Source organism: Rissa tridactyla, chromosome 1 (assembly GCF_028500815.1).
Source record: "Rissa tridactyla isolate bRisTri1 chromosome 1, bRisTri1.patW.cur.20221130, whole genome shotgun sequence".
NCBI lineage: Eukaryota > Metazoa > Chordata > Aves > Charadriiformes > Laridae > Rissa > Rissa tridactyla.
In genome coordinates this window covers 68,425,779-68,442,045 of record NC_071466.1, presented here as the reverse complement: position 1 = coordinate 68,442,045, position 16,267 = coordinate 68,425,779, and the positions used below count along the sequence as shown (strand labels likewise).

Below are 16,267 nucleotides of genomic sequence, written 5' to 3'. Positions count from 1 at the left end.
GGATCACCCAGCCCAGCTCACTGAGCCAACAAGGGATCAAGTTTACCTCTGCTATTCTTGGCATGTTGGCCAAGGCTCCAGCGAAGGATCCTTCTGTGAAATTGGTTCCAGTTGGACACCGCACCTGCAAAAGTGTGTTCTCCTGCTGTACTGTAGTACACCATAACGAAGGCCAGCTTATCCACCTTCGTTCCATAGGGCTGCCCCCATATGCTGCACTCCTGACAGCCACTTACCTCTCTTGCTCTGAAAGACTACCAACATTGGAGACTTCACTGCCCCCAGACAAAAATCTATTGGAGGGCTTTCCTAGTCACAGCCTTAGAAGGTTTTCCCTGAGATCTCCCTGAACCTTTCTTGCTGCAGCTGAGATGTTTTATCTTCGTCACAGCCATGAAGATCTGATTAGTACCCACATCTCTGCAGCAGCCTTTTGCACACATGAAGGCTATTGCTATGCTTCTCCTCAGGCCTTCTCTATTTTAGTCTCAAGAACCCTCACTTTTTCAAAGCCCAGTGCCTCACACACAGTCTCTTGCCCAGACACATCATCTTGGACTAGGCCTGGGCAATGTCCTACCTTTTCTACTCCTCATATTAGTTCTTTCCAAAGCCTCAAAGTGATTGCACTCTCTCTTTAATTACCATTCTTCCTTTCTTCTTGTTCTTCTCAGGACTGGCTTTTCTTTGAAGGCTGAGGAAACCTGAGCACTAGGGGGTAGTTTAGAGCTTCTCCTTCCACCATCCTTGGTAAATGTCAGCTCTTGCCTAAACCAGCAGGGTTTGCTTATCAAGAGGAGTTCTGGTATTTTAAAACCCACCAGTTTACACAGCAGCAGTGTGCTGTACCTCTTGCCTGGATTTTACAATATGTTCAAATTTTGTTGTGTGAAATTACCCCAAAACGATTAGGGTACAAAAAAAAGAGTGTTTAAATTCGTTCTTTTCTTGCAGGCCCTAGAGTTGGTTGTGGGCTTTGGTAGGAGGCCAAGATGCAAGCAGATGTTTCACTCATGTCCTCTCAGCATGGCAGGGACACTTACTGAATGAGCAACAAATATAAAGCCCTTGAGCCTCAGGCACTATAGGTGCCATGGTGCAGGATGAAAAGCTCTCTAGGGACCAGTTTCATTTGTGAAAGACATACTCTGATTGCAAAGCACAAGGACAAAGTCTCTCATACTCTGCAAAGTAATGACACTTCTCTTCTAAACACAGTCGTGTTGCATGCAAACATGGACTTTTATCACCCTCTTGCATGTTTGTCTGTTAAACCAACTCTGTGCCTGCTTTCAAGGTGCTCTCAAGGTCCTTGGCTTGACAAGGCCGAATATACACAGCAGCTAGTAAAACCCAGCTACTGCCGCCATTGCCAGAGGGAGGTCCTCCCCTCAGCCACCTCAACACCTTCTACAGTCCAGTCTGAGTTTCACTTCAGCCCTCAGGCTTCACTGAAGCAGAAGAATGCCCTTTGCACAAGCACATAAATAGGATTTGGGTAGCACCAAGGCCTGAGGTTGTCCCTTTGGAGAAGGGTGTTCCAGCCTGATGGAGCACAGGGCAGGCTACCAGTGGGACGAGGGATTAGAACAGGAATCCAGAGGACAGAAGTAGTCAGGGAATAAACATTGCTGAGCAAAAACTGAAGTAGGCCCACTGAGGGTTTATACAGGTGGGGACCATCAAGCTGGGGTAACGGACCTGCAGTCCTTCCTGCCTGCATTTACTGCTGACTGCAGCAATACCTTGCTGCTCTCCAGAGCTGTTATTTCTAGTTTTTCAACCTGGTTTGCTCACAGCACCTGCTACACAAAACCAGCCAGTACCAGCTCAAACCCTAAGAGATAATTAGCAGGCGTCTGGTGAAGTTCCGTGCACCTCAGACAACAGGGGAGCATAACAGATTGGAGGAGCCTTGGAAAGGCCATCAGGAAGGTTAGGAGCCTACAGCACATGATGTACAATAAAAAGCGGAGGGGTCTGGGTTTGTTCAGCCAGGGGGAGCTGGGGGATCTAACTGCAGTCTTCCACTGTGTCAATGGGGATTACAGTGAAGACAGGGCCAACCAGTCTATAAAGAAGATGAGGCAGCAGTGTCGTGGTTTTGGCCAGACTGGCCAGTCAGAACGACAGATGGCTCTTCCCCACCTCTCTCCGCAGAGCGGAGAGGAAGAGATAAGGAGATTTACCAGTTTAGAAAAAGAACTAAACTACTTTAATGAAAATAATAATAAATAAGGAAATAAGAAATAATAATAATTTTTTTTTTTTTAAAAGTACACAATATATACAAAACCGTATCCAGCTCCCAGGATGACGATCGCGTCACCAGCAGGCACAGGAAAAATCCCAGACTGGAGTCAGCGACGGACAGGAGCTGAATTACAGAACTAGAGTCAGGAATGCTCGGATCGGGATCAAAGGCAGAGGAACAGACAGGGTCCTCCTCAGACATCGGCCATTGAAGAAAGAGAGCAAGACAGAGCAGCCTTGCCCCTTTGATCCCTCAGCTTTTATACTGGGCGTGATGCAGATGGGATGGAATACCCTGCTGGTCAGTTTTGGGTCACCTGTCCCATCCGCTCCTCCCTGCAGGTGGGACCCCTCTACGCTTCTCCGCTTCCGACCCTCTAACGGGGCAAACAGCGAAGTTAGCTGACCTTGGCTGTTATAGCAGTAGGCGTAAGCAAGGGCCTGTGTGCATACCGTTCCTTGGTATAATCAGGTCTTATCACTCTCAGAGTGAACAGTTTCTGAACAATACGCTGTTAATTTCAGACTTTAGTCAGTTAGAAGAGGCCCAGCTAAAAAGTAAAATTACAAATCAGAAAATCGGTTCCCTTTTACCTCAAACCAGGACAAGCAATCAGAGGTTGCAACAAGGAAAATTCCAATTGGACATGAGAAATTTTATCCAGGAGAGTGCTAAAGCACAGGAAGAGATTGCCCAGAGGGTAGTGAAATCTCTGCCTCTTTAAGTTTTTCAAAACAACCTGCTCTAACTTTCATGTTAGACCTGCTTTGAGCATGGGGCTGGGCCAGATTACTTCCATCTGTCCCTTCCAATGGAAATTTTGCCATGATTTCTGTAACTAGGACTGAAGCTGAGAAGGTTTAATGAATAATATATGAAAGAACACTACTCCACATATAAAAAACCATCAGAATGCGGAGCTTCTGCTTGGAAACCTTACAGCACAGATGAGATCATAGTACCTGAACAGACTATGTGTGGGAAATCATTGTTTGAGTTTGCTTCTTTCTAAAAAAAAATAGTATCTTGGCATCTAACTTGCCATTTATGAACGTCTAGGCCAGTGAAAGTTAATTTTAATTAGCCCCCTCCATTCTCTACCTCCTCATCAGCCTTGACATACGGTGGGTGAAAAAATTTGTCACACATATTTGTTTAGGGACATTCACTCTTTTTTCACTCTCAAATGAGATTTTGTCTTTATATATTTGTAAGCTGACTAGAGAGAATAAATAAATAAAAAAAAGAACAAAAAAGAAAGAATATTTTATTTCAAATGCTGGTGTACATCCATATTGCACCTTACAGAAGAAACATCTGGAACAAGTACACACGGAAGGAGCTTTCCGATCCTCAGCCATACACAATCCAGAACATGATACAGAAGACAGTGAATGTGCACATTTATTTTTTTTTCTGGTGAGCAGAAGAGAAGTGTTCAAGTTAAACTAAAGTGAAGTACAACCCATATAAAGCAAAACCCCATTTTAATTAGCTGCTGCGACCTAAGCAGGCAATTTTGTGGAACGTGGTTATTTAGCATCACACGTTGAATACTTATTTGCGTCTCAGCTTTTACCAAGCAAACTTCCCTGCTTCCTTCATCTTCTAAATGCATCTGCAGGTAGAAGCTGAACAGCTCTAGTAATAACAAACTCCCTACTGAGCCAGCTGGCTGCAATATGAGGATTAACTGAAGTCCTGTCCATCCCACTTTCATCATGATTAGTGGAGGCTCATATTATCTCCAGGAGCCTCTGGCAGAAGCACTTGGGCAAACAGACAGGAACCAAAATGGCAATAAAAAAATAACCAACCAACCAACCAACCAATCAAAAGACTCCACTGCGCAGCCATTTTGTTTAGGGAAAGCCCCTCACTGTACAAATTCAAAACACCACCAGCAGTCCACATATACATGCTTAAAGCCAGGAATAAAACAAAAAGAAGCAGCACCATAGCTTCAAGGAATTGGCTCTCAAAACAAGTTTAGCAGATGTGTCTAAGAAAAAGAAGAATACAGTTTCCATTACAGAAACTGCACCTTGTTAGCTAACAGAAGGATCCAGAGCCACACCACTAAAACTTTTGTCTCATGACTGTTTTTACCCAGCGTAAGAACCTGGACAGTTTGGTATAGATACCGTATTTGCCTTTCCTTGCACATCCTTCTCCCCAGCTAACAATTCCAGTAACAAAATAAGTATCCTTATATCTGGTTACATGGGGACCTCCACTGTCTCCTTGACAAGCATCTTTTTGCTCTGTTTCATAACCAGCACAGAACATGTTTTCTGTTACTGCAAAGTTAGTGGATTGCTTGCAAGTGTTCCTATCAACATAGGGGACTTCAAGCACTTTCAGTTTTTTGGATAGTCGGCCACCTTCAAATTCACGCCCAAAGCCACTAACCATCCCAGATCTTTGGTTCATCAGAACTTCATTAGCAAAGTCTGCTTCAGGGAGGCACGCTGCGATAACATACTCAGAAAACGTTATAGGTTCCTTCAGCTTCATTAAGGCTATGTCATTATCGTAAGTCTCAGCAATGTATTTAGAGTGAACAAATATTTTGTCCACAGTATGCATCGATTCAGACTGTTCTTTCTTTTCTCTGTCCACTTCACCTGTACAAGATTATTAAAAGGGTCGTTAATATGGACATAGTATAAGAAATTAAGAACAACCTTGATACAAGAGGGGAGTAGTATACTCATTCCTAACTCTTTGTCTAAGCCTTTACACCTTATAGGTAAACTGTAAAAATGTGTTGCAATATTTATTAGCAGCACCTGGATCAGCTCCAGTTCCCAGCTTTTGTCTGTGGAGGTTTTTGTACCAGTTTACAGAAAGGCATAAACCGATTCAGCTAAACTAATGCAACTTTGGGTGGAAGCTCTTACAGGAGCTTGAGCCTGGCTTCTATCAGGGAAGAGAAACTGGTCTGCATCAAGACAAAACGAGTGCAAATATAAAGTTATGTTGATCTAGTGTCATGCCTGAGAAGTGAGGCAGTCATAATTTGAGTTTGTTTCTTCTTCGTCTAGTCAACGTGTCACAGCTTTCCTGAGTGCTCCTGCAGAAACAAATCTGTATGCTTCAGATGTGCCAGGAATGATAAGGTTTCTGAAGAAGCACTACTCTGATGAACACAATGCTAGCCAACACTTCTAGAACATTTGTTCTTAACACTTCCAACTATCTGGCAAAGAAGAAAGGGATGCACCATTATCACCTTCCACATCAGCTGCCCCTGTTATTACAAAGCAGGATTCCCACAATAACAGTACATTATAAAAAGCAAAGCAAAACCAAAAAAGTAACAAACCATACCAAATAAACACGAGTACATCTCACATGAGATTTAGAGCACAGTCTGCAACACATGCTCAAACATCACAGGAGTAAAATAAATAACCACTTACCAACAACAACTTTGATTTCTTTAGATTGGTTCATGCAATGAGCTGCAGTAAGTATAAAATTTTCATTCAAAATAGTTCCACCGCAAAACTCTTCATTTTCCTCATTTAACAGAACAGCCTGCAAACCAAAAAAGGGAAGTGCAGAATCAGGAAGAGCAGTTTAACTTCAGTGAACTATAAATAGGTAATTGATTTCTCAACACACTACATGTATGCTTATTACTACCACATGTACTACTCTGCGAGGGTCTCCTAATATTGCATACACATATGAGTACGCTACAGATTGGTGTGTACTGCTACAGAGTCTCAACTGGCTTTAAGTGATGTTGACGTTCGGCTTCCACGTCACCTCACTCACGGTGCTTACTAATGCCTTTTAGGAACAAGACACTGACTGACTGACTGAGCAGGGAGAGTGCAGCCCCCAACTCACCTCATCCCTTGGACTTACCACCCCAGAGAATTCCTGTTCAAGTTCTGTTCCCATTTGATCCCTCCCTTAGTGTCCTGAACGCAGAAACTTATTTTGGCTAGTCCAAACTCAAGAGAAAAACTTAGATATGAAAGGGTATTTGTGAAGCAAATGTGTTTTATCTGACATGTTCTCAGGTGTACTACCTAAACGGACAGACAACTGGACTATAACCTGCAAAAATGGTAGGCCAGCATGACCCAAAAGCCCTCTCTGGTGACAGGTTAAGCAGCACCATCTAAAATTGTACAAGGCCTTTCATTCTGACATTTTAAGGCCGCAGTTTGCAGAACAGCATATCTAAGTGCCTAGGTACCTCCAGCGTCCTACATGGATAACATTCAGAAGGCAACCGGCTTAAATGGACAATTGCACACTTTCCCTCTGAAACACGTCGTGCTTACACGCAGAGCACAAACACCAGATTTACCTGCCATGGACATTCGCCAAGACGACACTCATTGCCACCTACTATCCTGGTATCGACATATGGAGTCTTGCTACTTGTGCCATTGCCAGGAAGGACAGTTGGGCTTTCTGTGGTAGTAACAATGTCCTCCTCCAAACTTGTTCCATTTGTGAGAGGGCCATCTTGATCACTAGTTACATTGCTATTATCAGCAGGTAAAATAACCGACCTTTTTTTTCTTTTCACAAGAACTTTTCCACAAGGATACTTTTCTGTAAAAACAAGAATGTTAAAATTAAAGATGGACAGAAACACCAGCACAAGAGGAAGCTCCTTGACAACACCATCTTACACTAAACCAGTTAATGCAACTGTCCTGTTTTCAAAACACTAGCAAAACCTTGGCAGATGCAGCAAAGGAGGAAGACAAGAGGCTCCTAAAACTTGTCCATAGGTTCAGTCTCTGGACAGTGTTTTCAAAGCATTTAAAATTTAAAACATCATCTTTAATCGTTTACATTCCTATATTAACGTACTTGCTCTTACTAGAACCATCTTAATTAGGAACTGAGTGAAGTGTTTTATTTTAGGAATAATATGGCCCATGACAGCAATTATGAGTTATAAAGGATATAAAACCGACATCATGAGTATATGATTGATTTATCCCTCCCCCCAGGTTAACTGAAATCTATAGCAGAGATGTTTTTGGGAGCTGCTATTTTAGACAGAGTGTAGGTTTAAGCAAATGAGATGTAACTGCAATCACTTTTCTCCTGTCAACAGCAGAGTTTACTCAGGTAATTCTGTGAGAGGCACCTTGCAAAGCGTTCCAAATCAGCTAGATTTTGATAAGTCCATCACATCACCTCACACATGGAAAGCTTTGGAAATATAAATCAGTGTTAAATCTATGTCATGTAGAACACTGGTGGTTCAAAAGACATTCTTTAAGTGTGAAACAGCTCTCACCACCATTGCTATTAGTTTATTACGTGACTTTGTACCTGTTGAAACACAGCGTTTGCCATCCTCTGCTAGAGTATACCCTTTTGCACAGGAACACAAGACACTCTTCTGTACACTTTTTTTGATGCTGCAGAAGTGCTCACAGTCACCATTGTTTATTTTGCAGTACTTTGGTATGACTACAAAAGAGAGAAGTTTGGAGAAAAACTGTAAATAAACACTGAATTCACAGAACATCTCGAAGTTCACCAAATTAAACTTCTCTCTTTAAACAGGATCTGTATCTCCACCTGTAAAACATCTGAAGCACATCTTAGAAACAACATGAGTGGCTAACATCAGCTTATGCCTTACAAAGCGCTCACATCCACTGCATGAAACATGCTTGCCAAGTGCAAGTGGGCCCAGTCCAACAACTCATTGTTGACTGCCATCCTAGCCTATGTTTTGCCAATAGGCAAATGTCTGTTAAGAAAGGCTTAACTCTCCACGTTTCAGGTCCCTGCGAAATTCACTGCCACAGCTCTCTAAAGCAGAAACCTACCAAATTCACAGTTCTTGCCTTGATAACCATCCAAGCACGAGCAAGTGTAGGAACCAATTCCATCTTTACATTGTCCACCATAGTGACAAGGATTTGAGCTGCACTGGTTCCCATCTACAAAAAAACAAATGAAAAAACCAAATTACTGTCAGAGCGCAAGCATTTTTCAGTGAACTCTGAAGGGGTGTTAGCTTAAAAGGAATCTTTCATCTTTCCATTTATAATGTATGTCCTGTGTGTTGCCACATTCCAGATAGAACAAGGAGTATAAATGCAATCATCCCGTATCAGCAATGATTCACATACATATCCTCAGTTTTGCAATCTGTTTTTGGTGGCTACTGTATGACAGCACATATGCGAGCCTTTTCTTGTAGGACGATAAAGCAATACTTCATGGTCAGAGTATATACATCATTTACAGCGAAGGCTGTAAATGCAGACAGGATATTTCCATGTTGCAACTGCTGACTGAAGACATTAATCTTTTGGCCTCGTGCATTTTCCTACAGTTTCCACATAATAACGACAGCCTTTATTTCCTTAAAGGTCATCTCATCCCTTGTGCATGTCTTTTGCCTGCAGCGCAGTTCATTTAAAGAAACAGACATCAGCATATTAATCCGAAGATTAAAAAAAACCAACCAAACAAAATGCTTTAAAAGCCCTGCTAAATCCGTGTGTGCAGGCCAAATTCCTGTTTTGTGCTGTTTACAGTAACAAAATTGCCCCACTGTATCCATTGAGGTAAGAGCTTGGACTTCAAAAAATCAGCTCTTACCTCATACTCCCCACATCTACGCTGGGATCTCCCACATTTGAAAGGTAGTTCTTCAGCCTTTCTTCCTTTCCACAACCTGGGCACAACTGGCTGACCTGACTCCAGGGCCCCAGCCACATGTATATATATATATATACCTCACAAACTCAAGTTACACATAGGACAGTGAGGCTGCACTGTATTTGGAGACATGTTCCACGTAGCAGCTCTTTCTCCCACCCCCACAAAGGTATCTCATGCCGGCATCGATGCTCACTGCCATGGTCACTCCCATCTAGTGGCCCGCTGTACCAAATGCATTCCCCCACCGCATGACCTTGCTGGGCTCTTCTGTGCCGTTTGATAAGAAAAGCAGGATATCCGGAGAAGTGGCACTTGCTTAATAATAATTTGTTGCTTTAGATACATGTCGTTCACATTTTTGTGTTTTACCACCTGCTCTGCCCCTGTTTGGAGCAGCTGGAAGAACAGCAATGCCCACAGAGGAGGCAAGATGCAAGAAGCTGCTCATCATAAGGATCCAGCTTGCCACCTGCATGGTGTCTCTGGCCTGTGACCTCATCTGCTGCAGCTTTATCTGTCACAGGGAATATCTGCTGGGCTTTGTGTACTGCCCCCGTGTCTCAACACCCCTTCTGTACCAACACTGGCCAAAACCAACAGCGCTCCAAATGCTGCGTCTGCACGGTCCACCACTTAAATGCTGTGGCCAACACAAAGTTATTAAACTGTATTGCACAGTCGCTTGCCAGCTTGATGTCACCTTCTATGCTGGAGTGTTGTTGATTCCTGTATTATAGAGCATTTTGTGGGATGCATTTTCTACAGAACTGTTTGACATTCAATGAGGACTTGCCAATAGATTAGCAGATACTGGCTATCAGTCTTTTCTGTTTTTTTCTAAAGGTCTGAGTTGTATTTATTAGGGTTCTAGTGTTCATAATCACTATGCAGGGACAGATTTTTAATGTATTAGTGTTTGGTAATATGTTCTCCTGAAAGTATGTGTCCAGCTTGCGTGTTAGGAGGAGTACCTAAAAAATGTTGACCAAAGACAGCTCAGCTTTGTCTTTTGGAGTCTGCAGAAAATTGAAGACAGTTGTCACGAAGAAGCTGCAGACTTTCACAATCCTCTAAGTGGGGGATGAACTCTGCAACCTACAGGCTGAAATTTCAAGCAAAGCCTACGTCAGTGTTGCAGTGAACAGGAGTGGAAAATTTCAAACCATTTTCTCATGAGAATACAGAAACAGTTCTGTAGAAATTGCATCCCACAAAATGCTCTATAATACAGGAATCAACAACACTCCGGCATAGAAGGTGACATCAAACTGGCAAGCGACTGTGCAATACAGTTTAATAACTTTGTGTTGGCCACAGCATTTTAGTGCCATCCTCGTCTATGACTCTTTTGCATCTTAAATTCCTCCATCCGGGGCTGCCCTTCTGGAGGACAACTGACTGGCAGAGTCACACGCCCAGTTTCTGCTTCTCACTGTCCTTTGCGTGCAAAGGGCCACTATTCTTTTTTTGAGAGGACAAAGATCATCCCAACAATTGGAGGCAGCTGAACCTTGCCTTTGAATGAAACGACTGGGTTCAAGCAACAGCAAGGCAGTAAATCAGATTCCTTCTTCAAAGGAAACACAAAGTGAGGGTGTCCCACGGTGGAGAGGAAACAAGGGAGCAGGAAATGGTTACTTAAGAGGTGCATCCTTTTTAACTTTGCAATAAGGAAGCTTAATTCTCTAAACAAACATGGAGCGTTTCTTACCTACATAGATGTTCCAGAATTCCTCCTACAGGTAGGTGTGAGAAAAGGGGAATAAAAGGAGACAAAAAGAGTTAGATGAGAATTACTGAACTCTTCAGAAGACTATTAGAGCTTTCATGCAGAGCATACTTGCAGCTAACAATTGTTAAAACAAATATTTAAGTTGTGTCTTGCAGCCTGCTATTACCATTTAAGAAACTAAAACCATATGATCCATCTGTAGTGCCCAGCTCTACAGAAACAAGTCTCATGCATTTTTCAGAAATATCTAAAACTCCTTAGAGATTTCCCAATGCGACTCACTCAACATAAGGCATTTGACTTGCATAACTGTATCCTTCCATCAGTTTTGAATGAATTTACTTACACTCCTGTAGCGCCAAATTCTCAGTCTCCTTCCCCCCCTGTGCCCCCATCAATCAGGACACCACAAATCCTGAGATTTTAAAATATTTTGTCCGATTTGTGTGCTTCTTTCCCTCTGCACTGAGGACACCAGGTATGCTGTCTGTCCAAGACAGTCCTTTCCAATGACATCTGATAACCAGGCAGAACAGGCTGTGCTGGTTCTGCTATAGATCAGCCAACCTTTATGCTCTGAAGTACCCTGGCGATGCATCCATGACTCTCCACCCAGGTCAACTCAGGGCCACCTCACAGAATGGTAAGGGTTGGAAGCGACCTTCGGAGATCATCTAGTCCAAACTCCCTGCTAAAGCAGGTTCACCTAGAGCAGATTGCACAGGAATGCGTCCAGGTGGGTTTTTAATATCTCCAGAGAAGGAGACTCCCACCACCTCTCTGGGCAGCCTGTTCCAGTGCTGTGTCACCCTTGTTCTGGCCATCAAGTAATGCTAAAGTGAAATGAATCGGGCCTTAACTCCAGTTTAAGGGCTGTTCTTAACAGCCACGTTGCTAAAGCCGACGTTCCCAGTTCTCCTCCACTACCAAGTCACTTCTAGTTTTCAAACATTGCCTTTTCTACTGACCCCAGTTGCCCCATCTCTTTAACTCTCCCTTGAGCTTGGCAACAGATTGCATTTCTGTCTAAAGTTAAGCAGCCACCAGGGTAAGGAAGGTGACACAAGAGTCATGTGTACAAACTTCATTCCACGTGGGCAATTTAACATTAAGGCATATAGCGACTGTCCACAGTATACCTTCTGTCAACTCAGGTAGTGAAAAAGAGAGCCACAAAATGATAAGCACTGCAAAGCTGCTTCAGATAAGTTCAGCAAAATTCTCCCATGAAGTTCCATGTCAGCATTTGCCTTCTCAACCTTCCTGTGGACTCTCCACTTAAGAACTCTTGAACGTAGTCATGATACTCAGCTCTGCCACCCAGACAGGATGAACATATTTCTAACACGGGTAATATCAAATCATTTAAAGGCCAAATATCTCTCAATGGCAATTAAACAGATCAGAACGGGTAAAAGAATGCAGGCTTTAACATGGGCTGGCCTTGCAAGAGCTAAATTAAGACTGTTATTGTATGTTTCGGCCTTAGCAATTCCAACCACCGTCAAAACCACTATTTATTCTTTGTGTTAAGTGATCGAAAGCAACTTGGAAGTTCTGATGCTCAGTTGAAAAGACCTTAATACTATTTTGTAAACATGAAATATATAGATCTATGTTTCATATTAGTTCATCCTTACAGTTTTCTCCAGGTCTTCAAAGGCTTCTCTTGCTTCTTCTTTTGAGCAGCGCTCCTCATTGCATTCTCTTTCAATATTCCCTTTCTTCACTTCCTCAAAAAAAGAGTTAGCACGTTTTGGTCTTTTCAAGAACTTGTCGGCATTTTCTTTCTCGATGAATACTAGACAATAGAGAAAATGATACAGGTGGCAGGTAACATTTGGTGGTGGTAAAGAGTCATTAGAAATAAGCAAAGTGGAAAAAAAAACCAAAAGAGACTCTCACCACTCTACTCGTAAGCAACGTTATCTGTGAGGTCAGTCCTCGCACAGACTGATAAATCTCAGGATCTCTCAGAGCAGTCTCTCTCTGAGAATCAGTGACGCCAGGACAAACCACAGGCACCAAAATTTTTCTCCTACTGTTTTTAGTCTTGAAAATAAAACACACAGGCTGCTGCTGAGGGCTTACATTTCTGTTGCTCCTGTGGAAGACTCCAGTCTTAATCAGAATGACTCTCCCTGAAGGCCTGAAGGCCAGGGAGACTGCATTCCTTGATTTGGTTTTAAAGCTGACAAACACGCAACACTGCCTACTCCAGGGGCTTGTGGCACAGAAACTAAATGCCACACGGACTCAAGATGCAGTAACGTATCTACTGACAGATAGGAAAAGCTGTTTCACGGTCCAGGCCACATATGAGTTCTACTCCCCTTCACCACCCCAAACACCATCGTACTGCCCTGGGGTCTTCCTTCCCACTTAACAACACTTCCTAATTGCCTGTAGTAATCATAGAACCATAGAATGGTTTGGGTTGGAAGGGACCCTAAAGATCATCTAGTTCCAACCCCCCCCCCCGCCATGGGCAGGGACACCTCCCACTAGATCAGGTTGCTCAAAGCCCCATCCAGCCTTACCGATATGTGTGCAGGTAAACCTAAGGCAGCTGCATTCTAAGATTTAACAAAGAGCAGAAGTAAATGAATGTCAGCTTTAGGACGAAAGTACAGCCTGAGGTCAGTTTGATGGGTTGTTTTATTTTTTAAAAGCTTGGTGTCAAAGAGGCATGAGATCTTCTGCCTTCAAGATGCAGGTAACTGTTGATTTAAACTGAAGGATCAGAGGCATTAAACTCAGCTCAGCCACTTGGCTGCGTGAACAATAGCGTTACTCTCCAGTCACTTGTGCACACATTGCCGGATAGGAAAAACGGAAGCAACACAAGAGTAAATAAATTGCCAATTACCCTGTAAAAAGCATACACTCTAGGAAAGTTTGCAGAGTCTGGAAGCTGGCATTTAATTATGTTCTGAATACCTGGAATTTAAAGGGAAAACACACTTTCCAGTCACAGACTGGAGTGTGGAAGACAGTGCTGCAGATGGGACTTCAAGGCCAATGGCTCATGCTCAGTGGGCAACTTGCACGTACCCTTCTGGCACATTCTTCATGCAGGTCAATTGAGCAATAAATAAACTAGCTGATCAGTAATCATAAACCTTAATATCCTCTAAGCAAACACAGAGGGCACTTCCTCTGCTTTCACTCAAATGGGTGGATCAGCGACAGGGAGCCAAATTCTGCCAGTGCTATTTATATTAGTACTGTGTACTAATATACAAGTATATTAGTACTTTGTATATTAGTATATTAGTACTTATATACAAGTACTTTGGAGCCCCGCTTATTCTGAAAAGGCTCCTTGCAAGGAAGGCTTACAGAAAGTGCTTGTAGCTTGTGGCTCAGCAACTGTTAGTTCATTCACCCACTATCTTATTTGCCCTTAAATCCCTCTCTGCAGTGACAGGAAAGTGATAGGACGCAGCCGGTGGGGTCATCGCCTCTATATTCCTTTGCCTCCACATCACCCACATAAGAGGATGTTTTTGTAAACTTCAACTAGCTGATTAGTGTTCTGCGGCTGGCTATTCTCTTTCCCAAGCTTTCCTTCAGGCTTGCCTCTTTGGAGACCTCAAGGAGCAACAGGCGCTGGTCAACTGAAGCAGGACGTTCCAGAAACATGCAGAGGAACCTCAATTTAAAGCCCAAGCGGGCTGACTCACTGAAGGAAGAGTTAACAACTTTTGAAAAGCTACTTGCTGGTGCTGCCCTGGGCTTTGGTGTTGACCTGAGCAGCACAGAGGGCAGTGGGACGCGTTCCGCCTTCATGGCCAAATGCACCCAACCGAGCCTCAGCCAGGCTTGAGCACCTCAGGATGCCAGGCCAGCTGTCCTCAGGCTGTAAATAGCGGGGAGGGCCAGCGGTCCCGTTTTCCAGGGGGATCCAGGAAGGGACAGCAGCCTGGGAAAGGCCGCAGGGGGCCGCAGGGGCTCGGTCACCCCCAGGTTCCCCCCGGCAGTCCCTGCCCACGAAGCGGGGGGCGGGGGGGCGGGGGGCGCAGGTGCAGACAAGCCCCTCGGCCGCTTTGGAGACAGAGCTCCCCGGGGAAGGCGAGCCCTGCGGTGCTCGCTCCCGTCCCACGACCGCTTCCTAGGGGCCGCGTCTCCCCGCGCTGACAGGGTCCCCTCCCCCGGCGGGGACCGGAGGGTTGTGTTCCCCCTCACCCACCGCGGGGTCCCAAACCCCGTCCCGCCGCGGCCACCCGCCGCCTCCTCATGCCTTCCCCCCGGCAGCCCCCCCCCCCAAAGGCTGTGAGGAGAGGGATACCACCCTCCAAAGAAAAATAAAGAAGGTGCCGCCTTACCGCCTCCTTCAGCCCGCAGCTCGCCCGCCAGCGCGGCGCAGAGCAGGAGGAGCAGCAGGCGGCCGGCCATGGTGGCGCGGAGCCCCCCCCCCCGGCCTCCCGGCTGCTGCCGGGCCGCGCCGCCGACCGACGGGACGGGACGGGACGGGACGGGATCCGAAGCCTTCACCCCCTCGGGTCGGGGAGAGACTGAAGCGGCGTTGCTTCACCCTGCCCAGAAATAGCGGAAGCGGCGGGGAAGGGGGAAACCCGCCGCGGGATGTCTCAGCCCGATGTGGGGAGTGTGTGTGTGTGTGTGTGTGTGCGTGTGTGTGTGATGATGAGCCTCTTATTATTATTATTTTTGTTGTTGTTTTTAAACCCAAGGAAGCCGGCTTTTTTTTTTTTTTTTTTTTTTTTTTAAATAGTACCTTTTATTTGAGGGGGAAGGGAAGTGATCCGTCACTTTCCGTCAGCAAAGCCCCGGCCCGGTGCTGGCAGATGTGGGGGCCGAGCCAGGGGCAAAGCTGGGCTGGCAACCCCAAAACCTGCCATCCTCGGCGGCTCCCACCTGCCTCTCCCACATCCCGACCCTGTCACCTGCGCAGCCTGGTGGCCTTGGGCTGCCGGGAGCTGGCTGCCATCTCCCCTTTTTTTTTTTCTTGCGGGGGTGTGTGTGTGTGTTCCCTCGGTTATGCCCACGGAGGCCTCTGCGAGCTTGTGGAGGACACGTCTTTGGTGTGGTGCTTCCAGAGCATGCCGTCAGGTCGCCTTCATCTTCTTGGCTCATTGAAGCAGGCTGTTATATTGATAATGTACCTAAATGCCAGCTTTGTTTTGAAAAAGTCACTCCCTGCAGTCATTAGTAGTGGTTGTTTTCGTTCAGCATTTTACCCCTTTTCTGCAAAATGATGATTTGTTCATAATGTCAATATTTACACTGGAATCTTACAGGGAAGAAATCATCCTATGGAGCGTGGAAAATCACAGAACGGTTAGAGTTGGAAGGGACCTTAAAGACCATCTAGTTCCAACCCCCCTGCCATGGGCAGGGACACCTCCCACTAGACCAGGCTGCTCAAAGCCCCATCCAGCCTGGCCTTGAACACTTCCAGGGATGGGGCATCCACAGCTTCCCTGGGCAACCTGTTCCAGTGCCTCACCACCCTCACAGGAAAGAATTTCTTCCTAATATCTAATCTAAATCTCCCCTCTTTCAGTTTAAAACCGTTACCCCTCATCCTATCACTACCCTCCCTGATAAAGAGTCCCTCCCCATCTTTTCTGTAGGCCCCCTTTAAGTACTGG

At 45.0% G+C, this 16,267-nt stretch overlaps 1 protein-coding gene across 1 annotated transcript; it reads right to left on the bottom strand.

Annotated features, from left to right (window-relative positions):
• Positions 1-3,505: 3,505 nt before the first annotated feature.
• Positions 3,506-15,181, bottom strand: F10 (coagulation factor X). Its single transcript, XM_054188348.1, has 8 exons — positions 14,981-15,181; positions 12,293-12,453; positions 10,632-10,656; positions 8,077-8,190; positions 7,571-7,711; positions 6,585-6,835; positions 5,680-5,797; positions 3,506-4,881 (listed from the first exon to the last, which is right to left on the bottom strand). The coding sequence occupies exons 1-8, from the start codon at positions 15,048-15,050 to the stop codon at positions 4,334-4,336; spliced, it is 1,428 nt and encodes a 475-aa protein (XP_054044323.1). The 5' UTR covers positions 15,051-15,181; the 3' UTR covers positions 3,506-4,333.
• Between the last annotated feature and the right edge of the window lie 1,086 nt (positions 15,182-16,267).

What these genes read in the sequence shown, in the direction of transcription:
- F10 (XM_054188348.1), bottom strand. Translation starts at nt 15,050, where the DNA reads ATGGCCGGCCGCCTGCTGCTCCTCCTGCTCTGCGCCGCGCTGGCGGGC. An exon ending in ATTCTGGAACATCTATGTAG is followed by an intron (nt 8,191 to 10,631) that starts GTAAGAAACGCT and finishes GTTTTTTTGTAG; the next exon opens with ATGGGAACCAGTGCAGCTCA. An exon ending in CAAACGCTGTGTTTCAACAG is followed by an intron (nt 6,836 to 7,570) that starts GTACAAAGTCAC and finishes TTGTTTTTACAG; the next exon opens with AAAAGTATCCTTGTGGAAAA.